Raw genomic sequence first — 27,880 nt, 5'->3', positions numbered from 1 at the left:
GCAGCTTCAGCAAAATACATGCAGCTCGCGTTGAAGACCAATATGTAGCTTGTTGTTATAGGTTATAAAAAGCATTAGGTCCAGCAATTGTTCAAGCGAGACCCTATTGTTTGCTAGCGGTCTTTAGCCGCCGTTAGCTGATCAGAAACAAGGCTATGAGCTAACGTTAACCTTCCATCCGCGCCAACAGACAGGCCGAACAACGCAGTTCACAACAACAGCTGCAGAAACACAACAGCACAGCATGCTAGCTCGGAGTCAAATATGACTTTTAACAAAAATAAGAAAAATATTTTATAACGCTGGGATACCTGTTTGCGTTTCTAGGTGACAAGACGATGCTGGCTGTCCAGTTAGATGTGGTGATAGTGGAAACACTCCGGTGAAACCCAGCCGATCTTTATACAAGCGTTGTCACTGCGAAGACAAAAGACAACTTCCGGTTCGCAATAAAACTGACAGCTAAAATGTTTTTCGGTTAACACAAAGCATCGATTTAGTTAACGTTATTGTGTATTCGTAAGCACCTTAAGTAAGTTGACATTTTGGAATATAGTTTCATTTATTTATGTATCTATTTGTGCAATTGAGATATTTTGCGCTCTTATTTTTGATGTAGCCGAACAGCAATTTCCGGTCCTATCGCCATGCCTATGTCCAACTTGTTGCAGTTTTTTGAAATGCCTCCAAGGGCGGAGAGACAGAGGAGGGCGGAGACAGGGGCACCACCCTGACTACATCACCCTTGTGTGATTCATGGTCATAGACTTTATATACAGTCTCACATAATGAAAAATGAAAAACAAACATAGGAACACCAGCACACTCCACAGACTGTTCAATTCAATCGTGTCTCATAAACAATAGCTTCACGCATTAACATTTTATTCATTGGGATAGTTTAATGAGCTTTCTTATTTGTCACTGGACGAAGCCATTGATTGGTTGCATTTGAATTATGGCCCGCCCCCAAAATCTGAAATTCCTCTACTGATTGGACCATCCCATGCATCGCTTATTCGTGAAAGATTTTAGATTGGCTGCTCTGAAATCAACCCTCCCTCGACCTGAAGTTTAACAATAAAAAGCTTTCTATTATTGGTCTATTTCATGTATTGCCCTTACACCTATGTGATTCGATTAAATACACAGTGAAAGACCATAGTATAGTAAAATTCTCAGCTTCAACACAGCAGCGCAGGACACACATATGTTAGTCTTATTTTAGACACAGATTCAATAGACACCAGTCAAGTACAGAAAGAGCACTTCAGTATTATCGAATGACACTGTAGATAAACTTACGTTCAACATTGTGTACTAACACTCAAAACACTTTGCAAAACACGATTGCCTGATTGTGCAAAATATTCACTGAATACTGTGGAGAAAAGGCGTGCCATGCTAGACATGAATCAGCTGTAAACATATTAAAATAACTAAAATAGTAAGTAAGGATAGTACCAAAGAGAGATAACTTGAAAGCTCTCACAAGCCGGATATAGGATATCATATCATAGTAAATCATGCAATATAATATAACATAATATAATATAATACAATATAATATCGTATCATATCATATCATATCATATCATATAAAAAAATACAATATAATATAATAAGGATTCAAATGCAAATATTTGATGACACACAATCTACTTTTGGATAATTTAATTGCTGCTATACTATACTCCACAAGTAAAGGTTATTACTAGCTAATCATATTTCATTTATTATCATTATTATTATTAGTAGTAGTAGTAGTAGTACTAGTAGTAGTAGTATGAAAACAGCATAGGAACCTTTAGATAGTCTGTTGTTCAGGGGCTCGTAATTGATGTAACTCACAACAGTCCGCTGTTTCCATGGATGTCCACCATGTCACGACAGTCAGTGCGTTGACAGCTAGCAAAATCCTAAGGCTTCAGAAATGAAATTATGAAATTGTGTACATAGTTAGAGAGGTCGCCGCTTATAGCTACATATACCTCAAGTTTATTAATGTTAATGTCAACGTTATCTGCTGAAAGGACGAGCAGGATGAACCGTTTTAATTCCACCGTCCCCGTTGAAGAATACCTCGGTAGGTGTGTTAGCTGTGCAGGGTTAGCAGTCGAGCTCTTTAGCTAACTCCCTTCTTGTACATACTTTCACCCAACAGTCGAGTGCTATCTATTAATCGTCCGTCTTATTCAGAATCGGTATATTGTCAATAAATGTATTGCTTCCCAGCTAACTTATTCATCAGTGCGTGTTTGATTATGTGTGTGTGTGTGTGTGTGTGTGTGTGTGTGTGTGTGTGTGTTTTCCTTACAGCGGACAGTAATGTCTTATTTTACCTGAGTGATGCAGTGACCCAGCTGCTGGAACATAAAGAGGAATACACCCAGTTTGGGGTGATCCGCTACTTCGCTGAATAGTATGTACACAAAAACGTGTTAGACATTCAGTCACCTATCTAGCTACCTGTGTAGGGAGGGTTCCACTGTAGGTCTGGGCAGCAGACCTATTAAAACTTTTTGACATAGACTTAAATTAGCATTTTTAAATTACATTTGTGTCATTCCATTCCTAGTCATCTAGGGCTTCCCAGTTCATGTCAAATATTTTAGCGAAAGAAAATCATGTAAAAACTAATATCGACGTCTCAAAATCCTATAGCTGTACTTTATATACTTTAGTTGTTCCCACTTCAAAACAGGTCGTGGATAGAATATGGTCACATTCATTCAGTTACCATTGCAGTGGCTGACTTTTCTTTGTTTTTATTGTGGGCAACTTCTTCTAAACCAGTGCAGATAAATCTGAACTCGTTTACTTAACAATACACATTTGTGGCTCTCAGCACACTCGGTGTTCTGAGACTTTCAAATAAAGAAATAGATAAATAAATATACATTGCACGCTTGTGTTCCTCGTATATGTGATGCAGACAGCCAGTGATGCACATTGTCCTCTATTGCTTTTGTGCTAAATGTAGTTTATAACTAGACCTCATTTCTCTTTGACAGTCAGACTGTCATGCATCATTTTTAGCCAACTGATTACATGAGTTTAGAGGTGAGGTGGACTTTTGCTTCTTTGTTTTAATTTGTGTGTGCTTGTAGTTTCAGCAGTGTGAAGAACAGTAACCACGTTCTCTTCAGGGAGTATAACTACATCAGGGCCACTCCTCATAACAGAGCCTCCTTCATCAGAGTCTTCTGGAGGTGCTACAGACAGATCGGCAAGAGTGGAGGTGAGAGCCTAAAATTTGACGATAGTAATGTTGTGATAATCATTAAATAAATGCCTCTTTCTCTATATAAGGCTGGGTTTATATTATAAGTAAAGTCCGGCTTATTACAGACAGTGAATTTAACACATGATGTCACACCAAATATACAGTAGTTTACTGTAATTGGTTGCCAAATATTAGTTAGACTTAAAAAAAACCCACTTGACTGGTTGGTTTGACTGACATCAACGTTACATTTCTGCGGCTAAAGTGACTTGTATGTGTTGTTGTACCCCAGACTTACTGTCCATGCTGGAGTACAGGTCTCTGCTGCAGTTACTGTGTCCAGACTTCCCAGCAGAGATAGTGCAGACTGCAGCCAGGTCAGTACACTGAGACACACCACAGACAGCACACTGTACTCTTTCTCTTTGATGCATTTAAAAAAATATATATGTATATAAAATGTATAATATAATAATTTAAAAATGTATAATTTAGATATATACAATCAACATCAAATTAACTTCCTGCAACTACAAAACAAAGACCCACACAGGAGGGCCAACTCTCAGGTCAAGACTCTGCTGTCCACTCAGGCAGAAACTTGTCCATCCTAAGGACAAAACACCCGGGCATAAACACAGTAATGTAGTTTATGCTGTTCAATGCAGCCAGGACTGCACAGATTTGTACATTGGGGAGACAAAACAACCTCCCCATAACGAAACAACACAGGAGGGCCAACTCCTCAGGTCAAGACTCTGCTGTCCACTTGCATCTGAAGGAGAAACATCATTCCTTTGAGGACAACAATGTAAACATCTTGACCAGAGAAGACAGATGGTTTAAAAGAGGAGTTAAAGAATCCATCTATGTAAAACTGGAACGACCGTCTTTGAACAGAGGAGGTGGCCTAAGACATTACTTATCACCCACCTACAATGCTGTACTGAGTTCTCTCCCCAGACAGCTTAACAACCATTCACACCTGGGCTCACCTAGAAACCCACATGAAGGCTGGTTGGGTCAGTGACCCACAAGTGGCCCCATCGACTCCCACACTCCCACACAGAGTTTAAAAGCCTGCAGCTCCTCTCTAGTTAGTTAGAACTGAAGAAGCTCTTGGATGAGAGGTGAAACGTCTCCAAGAAACTGAAACAAGTCCAGTTGCCTACGATACAGCAATGAGAATTACCATGACCTGGATGACTGAGAACCTTCATCATCTAAAGTAGTTGTAGTAGTATTAAATTGTAGTCATCATCATGTATTTAAGCTGTGTTTAATGTGCATATGTTACAACAGACCTAACAAGTAAATGTAATATCTTATGGTCATTGTGCCCTTTACACATACAGCCAGTATTTTTGTATTTATTTTCCTGTTGCGTACCACTCAGATTTTTTCATTTTTATGCACATACCGTTTTTTCTTTGATTTATTAGTTGGGTCCCTTAATGACTCACTTATAACTGGACTTAACTGGTTGACAGTAGACTGTTGTTAACTGTGATGTTTTCTCTTTTCTTGTCCCTAAGAATTGTTCTGATGGACGACGCCATAGATTGTCTGATGTCCTTCTCTGACTTCCTTTATGCCTTCCAGCTGCAGTTCTACTACCAAGGTACAATGAAACTACTGTGGTAAATTGGCTGTTTGCAGTGTGTCCGTAACCTTTCCTTCCTAGAGTAATTATAAAGGGAGAATTTGTTGGTGATATTCCAAATGGAGCCTATTAAAAACCACTTTGTTTTACCAGTGTTTATTATGTCTGTCTTGACAATAGTTAGTCCATCATGGGGTCAAATTCTCATTGTTGAGAATCTTCACTGTGTGACCATAATACTTCATACTTGCAAATCAAATTCTTATAATATTTATATATATATATATATATATATATAACTTATTTATGTACACATATTTGGCCAATAAAGCTGATGACTATTGAACACTGAAATGAATAAATAAATGTAACAAAAAGCTAAATGTGGCCTGTTATGTCATGTGTCTGTAGAGTTCCTGGACAGTGTGCTGGTGATCTACCAGGATCTGTTATCAGGGAAGAGTCCTAACACTGTCATCGTCCCCACATCCACCTCCATTGAGCAGCTCCCCTCGCTGGCTGCAGATGAGAACGACAAGGAGGAGCAGCAGCAGGATGGGGTGGAACCGTCCACTCTGGCTCAGTGTATCGACGCCCTCTGTGACAGGTTCAAACACAGGTAGGACACACATACACATTCCAGTAATCACTCACTGGGACCACACACTCTCTCCAAACTTGCTGTTTGATATTATATTGTATTTACAAGGAAAGACATGTCACTGACAGAGAGGAGTATTTTGTATGTTTAGAAACCGAGCACTCGGCTGAAACCAGTATCCTGTATGGATAATGTAATAACAATAATAACAATACATTAAGCGTATGTTGCGCTTTTTAAGATACTCAAAGACACGTCACAACAGTAGACAGTAGACTCTCTTTATTTGTCATTCAAATTGCACCTTACAGTGCAGATCAGAGCGAAACTTCATTGCAGTTGGCTCAGTATAGCACAGGATAAAAGCAGCAGCAAGTATTTACATCAAATAAATTAATAAAGAGTGTGAACATAAATACTATATAAAATATAAAATAAAAGACACCAACCAAACAAAAAACACATACAGGGACATATCATAAAAGGGGATTATAGGTTGTAGGCAGTTTTAAAGAGGTGTGTTTTGAGGGATTTCTTAAATGTGGTCAATGAGGAGGAGTCTCAGATGGTCTTGGGGAGTGAGTTCCAATAGAGCAGGCCCTGTCCCCCCAAGTATGGTACTTGAGGTTTGTGTCAGCTGACCGGAGGGTGGTGGTGGAGCTCAGTCTGGTAGGGGGGAGCCAGGTTATGGAGGGCTGTGTAGGTGATGAGAAGAAGCTTGAAGTGGATTCATTCAGGGACGGAGCCAGTGGAGGTTCTGAAGGACAGGGGTGATGTGGTCACAGGTCTGGGAGTGAGTGAGCAGGTGAGCAGCAGAGTTCTGGATATATTGGAGTTCTTAAAGTATTTTGGATGATGAACCATAGATGATGATGGACACTGTTATACTTTTTATGGGCAGACTTATACGAGTTAAACGTGTCAATATCCAAAGTTGTGATGAAAGTAAAATCATCAGCTGTGACCACATCATCCTGTGCAAACTACTCACAGAGCTCTGCCTCCTCCCTGATGCCTGCAGCTCTGTTGCACTGCACACACACACACACACACACACACACACGTTGCAGTCACAACTTACAGCCAGTGACTCGTTGCTACTACTGGTTAGATAATGTCCCATTGGCACACTGCTGGGTTTGTAAAACATCTTGACTCAGCTGAATGCTTTCCACAACAATATAGTCGCAGGGCTGAATATATACGTGTCTGTGTGCACAAAGCACACCATCAGTTAATCTAAACAGATAATTAAACCAGAGTAGAGATCTGAAACTCCCCCTCTTCACACACACTCATTTTCTCTTGCTCTCTTTCTTATTATTTTTGCTGAATATACAATGAAAAGAACATTATTATTTTATCTTACTTTATATAGCTGGCCTGACACTTCATCCTCACTATAGCTCATAAAAATAGCAAATTGTGGAGTATTGGCCTACACATTCTAGTGTTAATTGTAGGCATTAAAGGTGCAGTAAGTGATTTAGAGAAAGGTAGTTGATTGTTGAATCTCACTCACAGGTAGTCAAATACTGACACTTTGGACTAGTAGGTCAGGCCGCCATCTTACATAATGCACATACATACATCCATACTTACATAGCCAAGGTCAGAGGTCACTAATAGGTGGACTGCAGTCCGGGTCCAGACCCAAAAGAATCCTGTCCAGACCTGGACTTATAGTTGAGAAAATATTGAGAATTATTACATTTTGACGAAGCACTTCTCTATTAACTGTCGCAGCTTTTCCAGCCTTTACGGCACTGGTTTAGCAGCTCTGGGAAACTAACAAACCACTTGCGTGTGTTGTAAATCATCTCACATGACGCTACTCAACCAATCAAATTGGCCCATTCAGACCAGCAGGAAATCTCGGGTGAGTGAAAAAATAAACACACAGACAGAAAACTGTTGGGGCAATGTGCAAGTCAGGAAATAGATATTTTATATGGTGTGCGCTAAAAAGAGAAAAGTAAACCACAAAAACTGAGCTTTTAAACATGTTCATCCCTCCAACGGGCCGTTCAAAAGCAGTGTGACTGTGACAGTCGAGAACGTGGCAATTATGAGAAGGACCACAAGAAGCATAAGTCTTTTAAGCAAACAAACCCACTGAAATCTGAAATAAAGACACAGAAAATAAAGGCAGCTTTCTGCACTATCAACATTATTAAAACTAAATATCATCCCCGCTACTCATTTGTATGAGGAAGACCCGACACCAACCCAGATCTAAAATTCTTGCAGGTAACACTGGAGCTCTATTCACTCACTGAACAGGAGAAAGTGTGGGCGTGCGATATAAGAGGGGAACAAAGACTTTACAGCTTCTAAGATGTGTTGATATTGTTTATCATAAAGGTGGTTGAGACTGTTAAAATGTGAAATGGAGTTAAAAAATACATTTTAGAAAAAATGCATAGAGAGGACTTTGATTTTCCCTTTATCTTTCATTTTTAACTCCATTTCACATCTTAAATTCAAATTTTAAGAGGCAAATTTTTCAAAATCTCTTTGTTATGTATTGTATTTTAAAATGCAGCCCTTATGCTACTCAAAATGAGTATAGAGCATTTATTTATTATTTAAGTCCTTATTTAAAATCCCTTCAGTTCAATGTGAAAATTGACAATATTGTTGAAATATAGAATTGTATATTTCATTTGACACTCAGTTGTTGACTACATACAGAGGTTGATACAACTACTTGGCTCCTTCAGTATATGGCACTGAATCATAATGCGAGTTAGTCATCATGATGTTCTGGACCTTCGCTTCAGGACATTTTCTCTAACAGGACCTTTTGAATTTTAATTGCATAACCCTGGCCTAATTGTTTCACTGCACGCACATACTCTCTCTCTCTTCAGACACACACACCACATAATTAATTAACATTTTATTTAGATTTGTGTAGAAATAAAAAAGGAGATTTCCTGACTTCCCATCAAAAATATCCAGTTTTCGTTGCCACAAACACGGCTGGGAGTTGTCCCGAAGCCTCACGGTGTGACACTTACAAATGTTGAGACAAAGTTTATTCTTTATTCTCAAACTTGTTCTGTAACTGGTTCTCTCACTCTTGTGGTCAAAAACAATGGATGAGCTCAATTCAGAGGTTTTCAGTAAAATAGCAACTTATGATCAACCTGATCAATTTCAGGCGTAAATCAACAACCTCTGGTTAAAGCCCCGTTACGAGTACGGGTACAGATACAGATCATTTGGTTGGCTGAACAGCAACAGATACAGATAATGGTGTACTCACTCAATCCTACTGTATGTGATAAGTGACATTTACATCTGATGTCACACTTTGTCAAAATGTTATTGCATTGGTTTCTCGAACTTTTTGTGTCCAAAGCACAGCAAAGGGCCAGCCGAAATCTCACGCCACACCTGTATCCGTATCCGCGCAAATATTTTCTGAGGGTATAGATTTTGCATCTGTATTAGAAAGTGAATGTGTACAAGAAAGGCTATAGTAAATTGAAAACTCATTCATTAATTGCTGTAATGTTGTAAATTACAATAATAATCTCTAGGCCCACCTGGACACGGCCCAACGGTGTGCCTCGCCACACCATTTGGGAACCTCTATGTGAACCATTGTTCACATGTCAAAATTCAACCAATTAATAACACGTGCTGACATGTTAACATGTACACAATGCAATGACAACACCCTGACAGCACATTATTACAACCAATTACAATTATTACTGCCTGCCTGCCTGCCTGTCTGCCTGTCTGTCTGTCTGTCTGTCAAAAGAATAATGGCAGCGCAATAGTGTCAAAAGATACAGTCACAGAATTTTACAGGTGTGCGGTTGAGTTCAATAATAAGGTTCAAGGTTTGAACATTATTATAACCAAAGTCTCTCTAGTTGATAATAGTACTAACTGACAATCTATGTGTTGTTGATGATATGACCAGAAGTTTAGCGAAGTTCAATAAAGTTGATGAAACGGTTTGAGAATAAAAAGAGTCACTTCCTGCCTGGTGCTGGTGACTGTCCAGCCTGGGCCACCAAATGGCCATGAGACGGCCCTGTGCTTTGCGGCAGCTAAGCACAAGCAGGAGTGCTGTTGAGTACTCACTGTAGCATGTACTTGTTGTTATGAGTGTGTTTTAGCTGATCTGAATTTTTTGTGTCTGTGTGTAGTCATCCCCCCAGGTCCAGTATGAGGGAAGCACTGGGACAGACTGACAAAGTGTCTTACTACGGCTTCCTAATGGGCCTGGCTAAACATGAGACCATCAACCAGGCTGTTGGTGAGTTCAACATTACGCATTACCATTACTACTATCACCATCATGAGTGGTATGAGTTCCCTCTAAGACTCGACTCAAGGAACTGAGGACTTGCAACTGGAGTTATCTTCTAAGAGAAATAACTTGCTTGAGGTTTGATTACCTGAAGACTGGGCTGGTGAACTGCCTCACTGTATGTAATAAATAACATAACCATGATGCACCCAAAGATCTAGCTGGCAACAGAATGGAATGGAAAACAGCCTTTTAACATAAAAATAGTTCATCTATACACATAAAAGCATAGCTTGAATTGTTTTTTTGCAGCTGTAGAAGGACAGAGAGACACCTTAATAATAAATGATCTTAACTGCTGAGGAGAATGTCCGGAATAACAGTCAGCACACTGCTTGCTTCAGGGGTTGATGAAAGAGTTGAACCAACAGTCTGAACAATCGATGGAAAGTAAAAACCAAAACAATAAGCTAAAAGAAGTTGATTTGGCAATAACTCTCAGGGCTCATCACTGCAAACCTTTCACATGACAGCATCAGTTGAATCAATACTATATACAGGTGTGTGTGTATGTGTGTGTGTGTGTGTGTGTAAGATCTGAACAAAATGGTGGCAAGGGTTTGTAATGCCATGCAACGTGGCACCGACAAAGAAAGCTACAAACAAAATGGCTGACCAAAGGAGACGACAACATGGCCGCCAAGGAACAACTCGTGTCTGTGCAGGAACCCTGAGAGAAAGATGTTTCTAAAAGCCAGTGTGTTCAGCTCTCAGGACTTTTGTAGCTTCTAACTGAATCCCTTCAGTTTCTCTCGTCCTGTTTGTTCTTTCAAACATCTGCTGTTAAGTGTTTCGTCATGTTCACTTTCAGCTGTGTCATGTTTAGTGACTGCTGGTGAAAACACAACATAGTTTGTGAAGAAGTTACAGTAAATAAAACATGTTTGTAACTGAATTAGCGGAGCCACTTTGTTAGCGGTGATTCTTCGATAGCACTGAGGGGCCCAGTTGTGGTGGAAATGCAAATCCAGGCCGTGCTGCGCTGCTGCGCCGAGTCAAACCGACTGGAGCCAGGCTGGCAGGTGTAATGGAAAAATGGCATAGATGTGATATGGTCGAGGCTGGGGGAAGAGTGTGTGAGATACTGGTGCCAGGTTCAGAAAGGTGGTTAGTTGCACTTAGTGGTGTGGCAAAGCCAACGATCAATAACCTGACTACAGAGATCATCTTTGGAGAGAAGTTCACAACTGGGTTAGAAGACCTAGAGGATTGTGGGGAATTGAGTCCTTGGCTCCCCTTTGTCATGGATAAAGAGCAAGTGGTCTCACAAACAATTCGATGTTAATCCCAGAATGAACAAATTCATCTTTGGATCCCAACAACAGCTTTACAAACCTGAATCTTCTCTTTCTGCAGGGGCATTACCGAGCAAGGCAGAGCTGCTCATTGACCCAGAGATGGACCAAGAACTGGACAAACTGTAAAAGCAAACACACACACTCACACACACGCACACACACACTCACACACACACACACGCACACACACACCTGTATCAATAGGCACAGACAGTATACTACTGTATACTGCACAGGGTGACTGTTTCTTCTGTCCTCCTTCCTGTACTTGCCCTTCACTTCCTGTCCTCTTTGTTTTCTTTTCTCCTCTCTTCTCCTGTCCTTTGTTCTCTTTCTTGTCCCATGCTGTCCAGAATTGCCCAGATCTCAGTGAGTCCTGGCAGCAACAGCAGTGGCAGTGCTGTTGGGGGGCTGAAGGAGGTGCAGAGGAAGGCCTCCCCCAGGAGGAACATCCACCACAGGAGGAAGATGGAGGTGGAAAGCGATGGCTCCACTGAAGAGACGGACTCCTCTGAAAACTGACCTCTGACCTCACCACCCTGTGACACATCACCTTCCATCTTAAGTCCAGCACACACTGTGGCTGTATGGCATATGTGAAAGGTTTCCTGCCCATTATTTTCTATGTAAAGCCACACACTAGCAGTGGATCAGAGAGTACTCCACCCTGCTATTGTTTTCTCTTTGTCCAGTAAAGCAGTGAGGGATAAACAGAATATCACTGAATGCAGGGCAGATGCTACTACTGTTCTTTATGTGCTGTGATGATGTACAGGTCCTGTGACTGCACATGGTCATATGACATGCCACAGCTTTTTTATCACTGATGCTCTGTAGATGGGAACAAGTGATGTTATGGGTGGTTTTAATCACCCGCTGTGGAGCCCTCCTGTCCTGGCCCGTGCAACAACTACACCAGTTTGTGATGATTTCTATCATACCATCATGGATCTAACTAACTAAAGGTGAAACTAACAGCGTAGTTCTAGATGCAGTCAGTTAGCTTCTGCTTATGAAGCAAAACAAGGCAGGTTTCATGGCTGCTTTCACAGGAAGTGACAGGAATTAAAAGACAAACAGGCACCTCTTTAAGGTTGATTTATTGACTGAGAATGCTTGATTTTTCATAAAAAGCTGCACTTGATGGTAGCAAACCAACCTTGATTACAAACATTTCATCACACTTGGGTTTATGTATTCCTGTTGCTGTATATGGTGCCGTTGAAAGGGTGGCCACAACACTGGACAGTAACACTTTAAGTTCCCTGACGAAAGTAAAAGTATTAATAATAAGTCCAACACTGATTGCAATGACAGATACATGTTCTCTGTTTGTTACATGTTGTGTGAGCATGTTAAAGAACTGTTAAATAATGTGTTTCCTTGTTCCTCCTGCTCATAACCTGCACAGTGAACAGCTCAGCATGAACTGCTCATTTATTTATGACTTTATTATTGGTGAATAGAATGGCATTAAGGTTGATATGTGAATGTGATATGACATGTATAACATCCTAACTCACACTGTGATTAATAAAGATGTAACTGTGATGCCTTATACAGATGATTTCTGTTACTCACTGACTCAATGGGATATTTTATTGATGTTAAACAGGGTCTAAAAGTAATTACCAGAAAGTCGGGGGAGGCATAAGGGACAAGTAAAAGTTTGGTCAAATTGATGCTGCAGAGCTCATGATATCTCGGCCTTTAGTTCCTTGTTTTGGTTAAACACTGGACCCTACATTTCCCATAATGCAGGGTAATGTTTTATTAGACCCTCCCTGTCTCTTAAAAACCAACAGGCTTTCTGTTTGAAAGTGTTGTGTATGTCCAGATTACCCTGATGACATCACTGTGACATTACCTCGGGCAGCTCCAGAGACACAGACCACATTACACACTTATATACATCTAATTCTGTCACATAAGATCAATATGAAGGATCACATTCAATGCAAACTTTTGTCTATCATGTTGAGTCAGTGTGAATAAATTAAATGTATTGATGTGTGATTTACTTCAGGAGACAGAATAACCAACTTGACTTATGTATAACACTTGAATAATGAACACACACAGAAGTTCACCTTAACTTTATGTGTAATAACTGAAGAAATGTCTGCATTAATTATATTATTATGATTATTAATTAATTAATCAGACTAAATGAATGTATTCCCATGGACTCAACATGATCGAAAAACTGTCCATTAAATGAGTTTGAATGTTTGTTAAAATCCTGATGGTCAATGTTTTAGGCAAATTATATGAATGTACGACTGTTTTCACCAGCTCAGGTGTTCCAACCCGACACATCATCACATGCAAACAACTGAGTAGGCTGATTGTCAGTGTCTCCCACAATGTCATATATCTTATATCACCGCTTCCAGAACAACTTGTCTGTTGCAGTGTTACAGCGACACACATACGGACCTTTGTCGTACGGCTGCAGGCGTCAGGTTTAGACACTAAAACTTCTTGTTTAGATTTAGGAACACATCATGGTTTGGGTTAACATCACTATGTTACTTCCGTAACTTCACCTACAGATGTACCTATGTTACCTGTTGACTTCTGGTTTCTCACTGGACACATGCAGCGCTCTCCTGAATCAAATCCAGTGTTTGTTTACACGTTAACTTGTCACCTCCCTGTATGGACTTTTCACTCTTTATACTCCTGATCCTCACTTCCTCCTTTACTGCAGAAATAATTACTGCGGCCACTAGATGTCACCGTCTAACAACGAATGTAAATATGGGTCAGAATTAGCTGCTGTTATTTTCAACCTGTATGGTCGTTTTCCAGGAGAACAGGCTCTACCAACCATGAAGGTAAACTGACCTTCATCAGAAAAATGAGTGCAGTGTCCCTTTAAATCAAACAAAGGTCTCCATGACACAATGATGCTTTGCAAACTAAAAAAATAAAGGAAGCCTTGTGTCCTTGTATTGGAGGGAGTAGTCTTCCTCTGTCTCACAGACACTGTGTGGATGCTTTTCAGCTGTCAGTCATTTGTTAACTGATTTGACTGGCTGATTGACTGAGGAGGATATCTGATGCAGTTCCTTAATATAATTGTACAGGACAAAACTACAATCATGGCTTCAACAATCCAGTCAGATCATTACTAACAATGTGATTACTGCGGTAGTGACTTACATTCTATTTGATTCTAACTGAAGAACATGTTTTCTGAGTGCAGTTGTAAACGTGATTTATTGACAAGAATAATCACCATCATCATCATCAGTCTGTGCATCTGTGTGTCTTCATTTTACAACATCGATATCATGCGGTGTTACACCCAGGTTTAGTCAAACCAACAGCATACAATAATAACTCCTATACAAACATACATACATACAGTATCTATACAGGATATATAATATATATATATTGAGTCATGTACATTGGATCCCCATGGTGTTCCTCATGGAATCACGAAAGTGGAATACATGGAAAGGACACTTTCTGGTGGATCAGAACAACTTCCTGTTGTGCACCTCAGATGGCCGGCATGGAAATGAACACGATGACTTTTAAAAGAGTTTTTCTTCTCTTCCAGATTGTCATTGACTGTCATGCACTTTAGCGTGCCCCTGTATGGATATCAGACTCAAACTGTGTAATCCATCAGAGTGAATTTCTTGTCTGCTTTTGGTGTAAAATTTCTGCTGCATAAGTGAATTATGTTTGTATATTGTGAAATTAATGGAGACAATGGCTGTCTGGAAGGTTTTGTTTTTTCTAGTCAAAAAAGAGGTTCGTCTCATATAAAGGGTTCAGCTGATACAGGTTTCGGAGGCAAATACCACTATGGTCAGACAGAAGCTGAAGCCTTGTGTAGTATTCCACTGACCATTTTCATGACAAATCTTTAAATGTTTACCATTTTTAAATTTTGCATTCTTATCCTCCCCAGGCTACAAAAGCAGCGAGATCATGGGACAAAAAATCTCCACGAAAATAGCAGCATAAACTATTAATACTACAATCCTAATGATTTTTATTCACACATACAGTAGGGTCAAATAGTCTGAGGACACTAGTCAAATTACTTCTGTTTTGCATTTGTTTTGACTGTACTACTTTTCTTTCTCCATTAAAATGATCATATAAATGTAACAATTTGCATGGAAAGCTGAATCATTGAAATGTCCAAATGTCCAGCTGGCATGTAGCAGGACAGTCAGGACTCCTTGGTCTTCAGTAGTTGTGTCAAAGCCTTGAGGTGTGTCAGGACTCATAATCCTGCTGCAGCATGAAGTCAAGTCCATGGAATTCTAAAAATGCTTTTCAGAAAAAAATGTTTTGTCTAACTCTCAGGCAACTGCATGAATTCATGTCCACTTTTCAAAGATTTGACTTTTCACTCAAGCTGATCAACTGATATTTGTAATGAAAAAACAAATAGCATTACATTAGAAACAAATGCAAAATAGAAATATTTTGACTAGTGCTCTCAGACTTTTTGACCCGACTGTACTTCTCATAAAGCTCATCAAAATAATGCCTTACAATCAGGTTAGATTCACTTCTTTTCATAGAACACCGACCAGCTCTACAGTAAATATGTCATCAGTCAAACAGTATCGGACCACAATACAGCGACTGACTGAAAGACAACAGCAGCTCCATATACCAGCTGAACCCTAGTTGGCCTGTGGGTCATCAGCTCATTATTTAACATGCCATGGCAGCCATCTTAGGTGTACCAAGTCATATCCCGCTACATGACTACTCATCTGAATGAGTCCGGCTGCTCTATGATAGTATCCATTGAGATTCTGTGATTGGAGACATCTGAAGTCAACAGTTAATACAGAGGACAGTCACCATCACTACACCAGAGAAAATCAAAGAAAATAGGCACTGTTTTTAAACACAAAACATTTCAGGCTTCACTTCCATTCACTGTACCTGCTCAAATCTGTCTATATCATGTAGTTCATCTGCTTGTGCAAGAAGGTCAGTTCCAAGCCTAAAAGTTCACATCCTGGATCTTAAAGCTGCATTGACTGATTCTTTTTGGCCACAAGCTGACACAACAGAAAGAAACACAACATTGCCACAATATAAAAGCAGCCATTGCCATCGTGTTTGCAAATTGTCTCTTTACCCATCCAGCAGATGCAGAGCAACATTAGAATTAGTTTCACATGACCTGATAAATATTGAAAGAATACCTTCATTGTAGCTCTGGTGTGGTCTCCTTACCTTGTGATGCAGCTGGATTAGTGAGGTCACGTGATTGTGTGAGCTCACAAATCCATCTTGCCATGCTTCAAGCTCATGACTCTATTACTTAGACCTGGATATGGTGGCACCATTCAGCCCGTGCACCAATTCAGCCCAGGGGCCACTCACAGTATAGCAGTGAAAAATTCCCCTGGAGCCACAGAGCTCTATTATGAAAGAGACGTCTGTAACTGTTGACACCACACCTCGAACTGCAAACAGGTCAATTATGACTCTAGTTATTATGAATTTTTGATCCATGGAGGTTTGATTTTTTTAAAAACTTTCATCAAGCTGAGAAAAGCGATCCAAAATTCTGTGACATCATCACCATGTTAAGTCTACAGGCAGAGCGGGAACCTGTTGGTGGAGCTAGTGGGAGGAACTCTACTCTGCATATTCAGTGGGCCGCATAACCAAGGAACCTAAAAAAGAAGGAAGGTCATTAGGTCGCTATATCTGGCTTTGAGGTCAGACAGCTGTGTTGAAGTCAATGGGACATGATGGAGAAACACACTAAAACCCAACATATCTTCATCATCAGCCTTCTGATGAAGAAATGCCTCCAGGAAATGAAAGAACACACTTCAGACAGGAGGTTAACACCTGAGTTTTTATCGACACGTTGTTCGCCCTGATGCAGTCTCATTAGCGAAATTGGGTGGAACTGCCCAGTTTGATCACAATATTTTCAGCACTGTCAATCATTTGAGTAAAAACTGTTTGGTTAAGCTCCTCTCTGGAGGCATTTCTTCATCAGAAGTCATACGATGTAGATATGTTGGGTTTAAAGATTTCTCTGTGTCTCCCACAGACTTCAATACAGCTGTCACCACAGTCTGACACAAAGCAAGATTCAATGATGTAATGACCCTTCCTTCTTTGTTAAGTTCCTTGCGCATAACCAGGAAGTAAATCTGGAATCTACAAAACTTTTCTTCATACGTGCCAGGTGAGCAGTTCCCACTGGACTGAATAGACACCATATTTTGCATTTGATATCTAGTTCTATTATTAGGTCTATGTTCAAGCTATGTGCTTGTGACAGAACACGCAGTGGTTTAACCAATCAGTGTCCAAAGAGGAACTACTGGTTGCTACAGGCGTGGTTCAGGTGTGATGGCCAGTGAGAGAAGCGACAGTGAAAACAACAATGTCAGCTCCTCCAGAGGTTAGCGTAGCTGCTACAGCATCACTTCTATCAGAGGAAGAAGCAAAGAATGAACCTGAAGGCTCACTGACTTCAGTAAGAGTTCAAATCACCAGTCTGGACTAAATATTCTAATGTCATCAAGGAGGAACTGTATGGAAAGAACAACAAGAAGTCAGATTGTGAGTCCCATCACTCTTCAGCAGCCAATTCCTGTATTTACTTTTAAACATATCCAAGCTAAAAAAAACTGGAAACAATCTGTACGTCTGATGAAAAGTATGTTGACGTTGACCCAGCTTTGGTCCTAGATTTGAGCAGGCAATGTAAAAGAGGTGAGAGCTGATCGTGATGTGGACAGACATGGACATGGACTGCACAGTGATCCACCATCCCACCAGTCTGATCTGTTGCACACATACTAAATTGCACAGCGTCATTTGGGCCTTGTTTTTACACAAAGTTAAAGGAATCATGTCATTGCTGAACCAGAGAAAACCTGCATGTAGTTGAAACCACATTTGGAAGAAAAGGAACATCAAGCAGCAGAAAGAGAAATTAGGCACCTTAACAGCAACGTCAAAGGTCTTCAACAGTAGATTGTCAAGTCTGGGGGTTATAAGATATAGATTTATACTTTGGAAACATCGATCCTCATCTGTGCAAAGAAACAAGCAGGTCCATTTGTTCATTGTATATTCCTTCAAAGCACTGCCTTTTGTTGGCCTTCTTTAGAGTAAAGTCAAGTATGAAGTCAATTTAAAGACAGAAGATTTACCTTACTTTCATACACATACAGTCAGATTCTTATAGCCTGTGTTTATGGTTAGTATACCTGCCTCCCAAGCAGGTGACCTGGGTTTGATTCCAGGCCAATGCATTCTGTGACATCTGTAAAAATGAAATTCACCTCACCTGAAACCGGTTAGAAAAATGAGGATCAAGCTCAAGCTGCAATTCTCGTGAAAATATCTGGAACCGGATTTCTAGTTAATCAGCTTCAGTACCCAGCTACTTGTGTATAAATCTTACATAAGAGGCGACATTTGCTGCTTTTCCTCCTGCTAAAAATCATGCTTCGTTATGCGTCACATTTCAACATGTGCAAGACTTTAATATGTTTTCCTTTCAGTCAACTTCTTTGTCACAAGTTTGCAAAGAAATGTACAAGTTTGCAAACTGGAAGTTAACGTTGACTGTACTTTGTGTTTAGTGCTAATTAGCAAATACTAGCTGCTGACAAGGTAAATAAATGTGATGTAATGGTAAACATTACAGCCCTGTTCAGACCTAGTTTTATCAATTGCCTTAGTGATCTGATCACAAGTGGACAGCTGTAAGTACAGGTGTGAACACCCCCAAGACGCAGTGAGGATGCATTTGAGATCTGATCACTCAGATCACATTCAGAGGTTGTCTGGGCCACATGTGACCACATTCTTTAGCAGCGTGTATGCACATGTCCTGGACCGCACTGAAGGACCGCCTGAAGAAGAAGAAGAAGAAGAAGACTGAACCTGCCAATGTTAGCAGCAGCTGTTTGTGAACACACTGTTTCAACCGATCCAGCCACTGAACTAGTAACGATAAAACCAGACTCCCTTAACAAACGGTCTGATTTTAGATTTTTAGAGTTAGTTTAAGAGTTGTTGAGTGAGGAGAAACTTAACAAACTTTCCTTGTAAAAAGTGTCAGTTTGTGGCAGCATGGCTCTACCAGCCTGTCAGCCAAATATTTTATTTGCATATAGTACGAGGGAGTGAGATCCATTTAGGAGCTGTCACTCAGATGCATGTTTATGTCAGGTGGGAACCGACGGACTTCGAGCTGTCCACTTGTGTGTGGATGTTAATACCAGGTCTGAACAGGCTCCACCTGCAAAACATTGCCATCGTGCTCGTGTTAGCGTGCTGTAACTGCAAGTTCACAAACTGATGAAACCATATAAACATTCTGTCATTAAATTAACTCCAGTTCTGAAGGCTGACCATATAGTTCACATCCTATATCTGCGTGTAGTTACATTTAAGTCCTGTTAGCCCATAAATTATATCAATATCAGATATTTGTGTTTGGGTAGCTTTATGTTACATTAGTTCTCACTGTATGGAACACCTCATGTGATCCTGTCCATCCATAGAGGTATTTATACCGTGACATGGCCAAGAGAAGGAAAAGCTCGCTGTATCACTGGATGCAGGAAAGAAAAGAAATCCACCATGCAAGTACTCTGACGACGATATATCTGTGGTCCAGTCTGTGGTGTAAGACCAGGCTTACAAGCACATAGTGAGTATTCAGTACATAGTGTGGATGGAGGACACATGTTATTCAATGAAGATGTCTTCAGTGGGACACGAGTAGCCAATGTGTTCCTTGTAATACTGCTGGAATGCTCTCCTGAGGGACACCAGAGAAGAGAAGAGAACAGATCATCACAAAAGCAGAACAGATGACGGCACACATGTGTTTAGTTGTATTTTCATCTGCATGGAGCCCGACTCAGCATATCAATAAGACACATGGCCAAAATACTGATATGAGGTGTTTCACTTTGGTACAGACTGACCAGACTGACATGAACTCAGTTGTGAATATTTGTTGTCCTCAGCACTGTTGGGAAAACATTCACATGTTTTACCTTAGTAAAATGAGCAGTAGTCCACTACACTAGAAGTCCTTCATTTTACTGAGGTACATAAGTATACTGATACACTGGATGGGATCTTGGCACAGCCATTCTAGGTACATGCCATGGTCCTCCTTACTACTAGGGGGCCCCAACAAAGTGGAAAAGAACATCAGTTTCCCACATTGAATAATGCTTAACATGTATTTTAAAATATGTGTTTTCTGATCCAAACCTCTATTTCAATGTTTAATATTTATTTATTCACTTTTTTTCAAACGTACACAACCAATGTGCATTTTTAAAGCTCTTCAGTGGTTTCACCTCAGTGAAAGTCAGGAGAAAGCGTCTGTACAGGTAAAGACACATTCAAATGAAATATAAAATGCATATAAACAAAATGTATAATAAAGGGTTCTATTTTTCCTATAATTACAGTACTAACTCATTGTCTATGCATACCCAAATATAAATTGAGAAGCTAAAATATGTACCTAACTAAATGAATGAGCTTAATAACAATCATGTGGCATTTGCAGTGGAATAAGATACTGCCAGGTGTTGGACTGCTGTGCAGTGGTGATAGGACAGCAGCCTGGGATTGTACTTGCTTCTGACAGCCAGGTACATAAACAGCTGATACAGACATGACTTCAATAACTTCATGAGTCACAAACTGTGGCAACAACAGCCATGTCCAGCACAGTGTCCAGCACAGTGTCCAGGCCATGTCCAGCACAGTGTCCTCGTATTTGTGTTGAGCTCTCAGGGCCACTGTAGACAAACCTTTAAAAATCTGTTACTCAAACTGGACTTCCTGGATTGTATTTGATTGCTTCACCAGCGCTGACATGTCACACCCACCAGGCACCCCCGTCCCCTCTTAACTTGGTTGTTTTCAGTCTAAAGGGAATAATTCCATAAAAACTACTCAGTGTGTTAATGAACCCTTCCTTTATTTGGGACTCCTCCTCTGAAGTATCTGTCCCTGAGATTTGGGCCTCCATCAGTGGAGGTGAAAAGAAGTCTGTTTGTTATGCTGTGCTTCCACTGACATACGTATGCCCACAGTGTTAACACTCAACACTGTGGATCTGTGTATAACCACTAGTATGTGCACTGACTGATACCACTCAGGGCAAGTCAAAAACATTCTGAGATATAATCAAACAAAATATGAATATAAAACAATATAATGTTTCTTACCCTACAGACTCAGCCAAAGGATGTAATGTTGTCTCTGACATCATCACATGGCAGGCAAAGCGCTGCTGGTCCGGATGTTTGGTGATGAGACCAAAATACCTGCAATGTGATAAAGAGCATTTCTCATGAAACTGCACAAAGCTTTACGTCATGTCAGCTCAATTAAATCCCATAAACAGACTGTGAAAACATTCAGTTTAACATTGTTTAATACATATTTTGTGTCTGTGTGTATGTGTGTGTGTGTGTGTGTGTGTGTGTGTGTGTGTGTGTGTGTGTGTGTGTGTCCCACTCACTTGCTGTGTTTTGGATGACACCCACAGAATGAGATGTTCTTCAGCTGGAAGAAATGGAAACACTGGTCCCCCTGACAGAGACAGAGAGGTAACGTTTGTCTAGGTGTGTGTGAGGCTCCTATGTAGGGCTAAACCTGAAACAGAAAAACCTGGAATATCTATCCAAATTGGCAGAGTATTTGATGTCTCCTTTACCGTTTGTGAGTAGCTTGTAGTTACTGCTGATTGCCACTGTAGAGCGCTATACACCTAACTACTACAGCAAAGTAGCTTGTTTCCAACATCAAAGTAACCAGCTGCAGGTTCTCCATCATGTGCTACACTCTATAAGGCAGGCAGGTGATGTGTAGATGAAGCAGTGCACATACCCTGTGAGCAGAGTGACACTGGTCCTGCACGCTGATCTTCACACCCTTCACACTGACCTCCACCACACAGGCTGAGGGGGGCTGACCTGCTAACCGCCTGTTACATGCCACCTGTTAACACAAATAATCAGGAAACATTACTGCACAGTTTACACTGACAGCACTAGGATGTAGTGTTGGGCCACACATTTTCAGACAGTCTCTCCTGGAAGGCGTTCATACTGTTGCACTAGTGGTACAGAACTAGTTTGAATCAAGAATGCTAGAAATAGTTGTGACAAGACTGAATAGAGTGAACTGGAGAGGTGAGGTCACACCCGGCCAGTCACTGAAGCGGGTGTGAATGTTGGTTTGTTATTTAGCATACTGCCCCTTGAAGTTTGATCTTCAGTTAGTGTCATATAAGTTAGACTCATAAAAATAAAGACTCACTGTAGGCCAACAAGTTAGCCACCGTACAGCAGCCATGAGCAGAGGGGGAGCTAGGCTGCTGGAGCTCCTGCCCCTCTGCCCCTGAAGTGTCCTTTCATCAAGGCTTATTTGTGTGTGTGTGTGTGTGTGTGTGTGTGTGTGTGTGTGTGTGTGTGTGTGTGTGTGTGTGTGTGTGTGTGTGTGTGTGTGTGTGTTTGCAGTGGTTTTGTTAGACAGTTTGATAAAATTGTTACCACAGTTACAACAGTACAACATTAGACCGGCAGTTTCCAGTAATCTAAAAGCGTGCGATGTCAAACAGCTTTAAACAGCATTTAAATCCACTGAAAGCAGATTAGTGTGTCACTTATACTCCACTTTGTAATCTACAGTTGTAATTGTGTGTATCTTTATTTGTGTTCATGTTTATCATATTTTCTTGCATTGATGATATTTCAGTCAGCAGTGCAGAGATGCCTCATGAAGAGAGGAGATCAAAACAAAAAGGAAAGCTCCAGTTCATGTGCCTGTTTTTCACTCTGAGCACCTGCCACATCTGCTGACCAGTGCGATCAGTAACCCAAATATAAGGATAACAAATATGAACATATGGAAGTATACACCCACTGTGTTCACTGGCCCAAGGAACCTATCCTCAGCCTGACTGATGAGTTAGCAGTACAGAGCCCTGACTCATCATCTCAGCTGTGCTGCAGCTACTGGAGGGTGTTTTTACTTTCTCAGAGTTTTTGCTGTTTTTTTTTTACTTTTTTAAAACTCTTAAAAAAAAAGTCTTCATTTCATTTTGCTGGTACACTGACTGATAACAGGCTGAACTGTGTCTCGTTCAGTCCCACTCTGTTCTCTTGTATTTGCACTATGTAACTTGTGAGTGTGTGTGTATGTGTGTGTATGTGTGTGTAGGATCTCCTGGCTGAAGTACGTAACGCTTCACGGCACTGTGTCACACAGCACCAACTACGTCAGTGAAACTGGATCATTTTACAGAGAAAATGTTTTCTGGTTTTCCCTCTGGTGTCCTCAGACTGCTCCGTCTCAACTCTTGTGGTTTAAAGAGTTTCCTGGTGGACAATAGCTTGACTTGTTGCCAAACTTACTGCTAACTGATGCTAACTGTAGCTGCAATTAGCTAGTTAACTCATCTGACATTAAATGTGACAATATTATTACAGGAACCTGGGATCTGTACGACAGTGGTGCTGCACTCACAAACTGCAGGGGCAGTCAGAAATCAGACAGCTTTGTGCAGTGAATGTAATCAGTGTTCACCTTTGTTAATACATGTAGGCAACTGAAGCACATTTGTGGTGTTTCTGTAGCGTTGCAACAAATAATCCATCATTGGATTAACTATTTTGATGATTGAATCATCAGTTTGAGTGATTTTTTTTTTTTTTTTTTGAAGACCTAAAAGTCAAAACTGTCTGATTCCAACTTCTTAGATGTGAATATTTTCTGGTTTCCTTCCTACTCTATGACAGTAAACTGAACATTTTGGGGATGTGGACAAAAGAGATTTTGTCCACAAAACATTTTCGGACATCATTTTGGGCTTTGGGAAACACTGATCAACGTTTTTCACATTTTTCTGACTGAAACAAATCCATTAATTGAGAAAATAATGGACAGATTAATGGACAGTGTAAGTTGCAGCGCTGTGTTTCTGTAGATACCCATGGCTGATTTCTCTCAACTGACTTCAACTAACTCTAACAAATCAGAATAACTGGAAATAAAATATGATTAATTGATTGCAATTTATAAAAAACAAACAACTAATTGTATATGTTAACACAGCTAATACTGATGCTACACAAATGTGCAGCTATTGTGTGTTTTTCAGGGTTACGTAAGAGGTTAATTATTCCCCTAGTGAGTATTCAGAACACGTGTGTTGTGCTCTAGCAATGAGTGAATTTCACCTCAGGAATCAATAAATCTCATCTTATGTGAAGTAAAAGCAGAACGTGAGGTGAAAAGACAGAACACATTTCTGTACAAACTAAGCCTGAAGCTGAAGTAGCCGGCTCTGTGCTGTAATGTTCTTAGTGAGGATTTAGACCCAGTGAAGGCTTTAGAGGAAACACAGTGATTAGCTGCAACAGGTACAGCTCTGCACAGACTGCATTCAACACACTGGATTCAAGTCAGTTAAAGGGCCAGTGCGACCAAATCTCAGATAGTTTTGGTTAAATTTGTCTTGGCTTTGTGAGATCTGCCTCTCAGATTTCTGCCTCCACCCAATGCAACAGATGGAGGCAGAAATGAACAGAATTCCACACAAAGTTATTTGGCTAATTGCCGTTCCTCAGGATAATCCACAGGTCTCATTGTGAACGCTTTCCACTGTTTTTCTCCTTTCAAAGAAACTGGTAATGAAAAAGGGAATCTCAAAACCAAAACAAATCATCTGCATGGCAGGTGTGGGTAAAAACACTGTGTCATTGTGAGTGAGGGGACCCAACTCATGCAGGAGAAACTGAGCCAGTTTACAACACGCTGTGTTAAACCTTGATCAGGCTGATAGAGGACAGCTGGGTACAAAACCAAAAGACATTATTTACACCCTTCACTGATGAGTGAGCTCTTGAACCCACTTCAGACAGGGTGCATGCTAAAGCAATTAGCTTAGCAGCTACAGTGAAGATTCTGGCTCTCAAGAGAGTGTAAAACATATAACATATTTTCAATTAATTTGGTATGTCTTGGCTTCCAGAGACTTGGATTACACCTGACAAGTTGTATGGAGACAATTTGTGTATTTTTCAGTTGTCTTTTTTAACATTTTAAAACAAGTCCCCAGCTACTTTTAGTATTGGGTGACCTTAAGCTTTAAGATCGAAACTGATCCTAAGTCAATTTTATATGGGGGCCACTGTTGAGCTGTAGCATTAGGTGCCAATTCTCTGAGAACTTGTCACTGTCACTGTGAGTGACCATTTCATTTGAAAACTAATGTCAATATTAGACTTATAGTAGAAATATCAAAATATGGAATATAGAATATATCTTTTTAAATGTATACTTTTGCAATCAGCTTTCATTTATTTTTTAGCCTACGCCAGATGATGGAGGTTGTTGTCTTTACCTACCACTATATCCCTGATGGTTACATGGCTTTCATTGTGTGGTTCTGTGCAGTTGTGTCTGTTTTTATGTACCTTCTGCATCGCAGCACACAGCACATCGTTGCCTTTGTGGATGGGGACCTGAACTGATCCCAGGAATCGCACCAGGAACTGTTCTACACAACCATCTTTCTGGACTGAGAAAGGAAAGGAGAACAAAGAAATGTGAAACATACATCAAATGTTGTTGATGATGGTGATATTTCTGTTTTTACAATCCAGTTCTCTGCAGCTCACCTTGGCTAACATCTCTGGCCACCTTGACAGCGTAGAAGGCCGGAAATATGCCTGTAGCTCCAGTCCTCATGTTGTAACCCTGGCACCACAGGTCCTCAGACTGGCTCAGCATTAACACTGGGTCATCTGTCTCGAGGCAGAGTTCATCTGCATGACGAGGGACAAACCTAAAGACAGGAATAAAAATGTACAGATTGTAGTCTAATGTGTTCATCTGGACATGACCCAATGAGTCTGTGTAATGTCGTGTGTGTGTGTGTGTGTGTGTGTGTGTGTGTGTGTGTTACCTGTAGACAGCTCTGTGGCTCTGCTGTCTCTCCACTCCATCCAACACACAGGAGAACAGACCAAATGACCCAGCACCTGAATGATACAGCATTGATGTTACACTCAACAGCCTACACTTTGTATTTTGTTTCACATTCATCATTTAATACTTTAGTGTCAGTAGATGTAGCCTGGTTTCAGACCCGTGATCACAGATGTGGATGCAGTATGGTGACTACAAACAGGACCGTCTCCAGTTTGTGAAACATAACTGCCATTCAAGCGGCACTGACAGGGCAATGTGCTGCACTGTGGTCAAAGAGTTGAGACATGACGTTCTGTGTCTTTTACTGAAGAGTTTTCCTTTACCTCTGTGGAAAACATCACAAGGACAAAATTGAGGGAGTATTCATGAGGGCTTAGGAAAAGACAGATGTGGCACCCAGAAAATCTGAGTCCACCTAGCCTGCACTAGGCCCACAAGGATTTGTGGGAAGGCATTGTCTCCTTTCCTTTCATAAAGGATGGTCCAGTGCACTCTATGCTACAGGAGATAATGCTGCACTCCACTCGGACCTTAGGAAACAAACAACCTGATACGGAAAAGTGCAACGGAACAGTCATCCAAGTCAGGATTCCAAGTTGATTTTCCGAGCAGATGCAAAGGGATGCATTTAGACAGGAAGTCGGGAATATCAGCTGAAAAACATCCATTTCTGAAATGCGATGGATTGCAGCATTCGAAACCTTCCTCAGTAAAAAAAGACTATTCAACCATGGACATCTTCTCAGTAGCTACTTCCTATGACAGCTCGGATTCTCCTGCCTCTACTTCATGTAAGACAGTGACAGACAAATGTTAAATCCAGTCTGTATCAGGCCACACCAGATGTTGGCTCAGAATAAAAGAAATAAATACATTTAGAAATGGTTCAAAATTAAAAACATGTACAGAATTGAAGACTGAATTGTGGTACTATTATTTACATCTAAGACCTCAAATATGTGACAATAGCCCCATTCACACTGCCCTCTCAATGTGGTGTCTGTCTCTGGCAACTTGTATAGAAAAACAGTCACCACGACTTCAGTGAACTTTCCCCCAGAACACAGCATCCCTCCCCGCGAGTGAGAGTCAGACCGGGTCCTGTTTACTGTCCTATTTATCGGATCGATTTCAGTTTGTACATGTTAATGATGAGTCATCCCTGTATACCAAGGTTAGTCATGGTGTTCCTCAAGGCTCCGTGCTTGGACCCATACTATTCACCTTATATATGCTCCCTCTAGGAAATATAATTCGGAAACACTCCATAAACTTTCATTGTTATGCAGATGATACACAGTTATACCTATCAATAAAGCCAAATGAAACTAATCAGCTTACTAAACTCCATGCATGTCTCAAGGACATTAAGACCTGGATGACCTGCAATTTTCTGCTGTTAAACTCAGATAAAACCGAAGTTATAGTACTTGGTCCTAAACACCTTAGAGATGCATTATCTAATGATATAGCGAGTTTGGATGGCATTAACTTGGCCTCCAGCACCACCGTCAGGAATCTGGGAGTTATCTTTGATCAAGATATGTCCTTCAACTCCCACATAAAACAAATTTCAAGGTCTGCATTTTTTCATCTACGTAACATTGCAAAAATCAGGCCCATCCTATCTCAAAAAGACGCAGAAAAGCTAGTCCATGCATTTGTTACTTCCAGGCTGGACTATTGTAATTCTCTATTATCAGGCTGCCCTAACAAGTCTCTAAAGAGTCTCCAGCTGGTCCAGAATGCTGCAGCACGTGTATTGACAGGAACTAAGAAAAGAGATCATATTACTCCTGTATTGGCCTCTCTG

The 27,880-nt window shown here is 40.6% G+C and overlaps 3 protein-coding genes across 6 annotated transcripts in view; 1 reads left to right on the top strand and 2 right to left on the bottom strand.

Moving 5' to 3' along the window:
* The window catches only part of ckap5 (cytoskeleton associated protein 5), a 38,718-nt gene extending 38,299 nt beyond the window's left edge, over nt 1–419 (bottom strand). For all 4 annotated transcript variants that reach the window (XM_084363649.1, XM_084363651.1, XM_084363650.1 and 1 more), the window contains exon 1: nt 312–419. The gene's annotated coding sequence lies outside the window, so the exon portion shown is untranslated. The remainder of the gene's footprint in view (nt 1–311) is intronic.
* Nucleotides 420–1,865: 1,446 nt separating this feature from the next.
* cstpp1 (centriolar satellite-associated tubulin polyglutamylase complex regulator 1) lies at nt 1,866–12,619 on the top strand. The gene is made up of 9 exons (XM_084363681.1): nt 1,866–2,086; nt 2,320–2,422; nt 3,111–3,241; nt 3,519–3,603; nt 4,762–4,847; nt 5,241–5,448; nt 9,600–9,709; nt 11,120–11,183; nt 11,415–12,619. Exons 1-9 carry the CDS (start codon nt 2,005–2,007, stop codon nt 11,581–11,583), a joined length of 1,038 nt encoding a protein of 345 aa, XP_084219807.1. The 5' UTR covers nt 1,866–2,004; the 3' UTR covers nt 11,584–12,619.
* A 1,648-nt stretch (nt 12,620–14,267) lies between these two features.
* Nucleotides 14,268–27,880, bottom strand: part of LOC311263540 (C-Jun-amino-terminal kinase-interacting protein 1-like) — a 31,319-nt gene continuing 17,706 nt past the window's right edge. Inside the window, exons 6-12 of the mRNA XM_084363680.1 lie at nt 26,042–26,117; nt 25,755–25,921; nt 25,551–25,654; nt 21,958–22,068; nt 21,590–21,660; nt 21,294–21,392; nt 14,268–19,858 (exon numbers count right to left, since the gene is read on the bottom strand). Of these exons, the coding sequence (XP_084219806.1) occupies nt 19,786–19,858; nt 21,294–21,392; nt 21,590–21,660; nt 21,958–22,068; nt 25,551–25,654; nt 25,755–25,921; nt 26,042–26,117 (701 nt within the window). The 3' untranslated portion in view covers nt 14,268–19,785. The remainder of the gene's footprint in view (nt 19,859–21,293; nt 21,393–21,589; nt 21,661–21,957; nt 22,069–25,550; nt 25,655–25,754; nt 25,922–26,041; nt 26,118–27,880) is intronic.

The sequence above is a fragment of the Pagrus pagrus genome (assembly GCF_965226575.1).
Source record: "Pagrus pagrus genome assembly, chromosome: 10".
Classification (NCBI taxonomy): domain Eukaryota; kingdom Metazoa; phylum Chordata; class Actinopteri; order Spariformes; family Sparidae; genus Pagrus; species Pagrus pagrus.
Note: the sequence above shows the minus strand (reverse complement) of the source record. Positions and strands in the feature narration are given on the sequence as shown.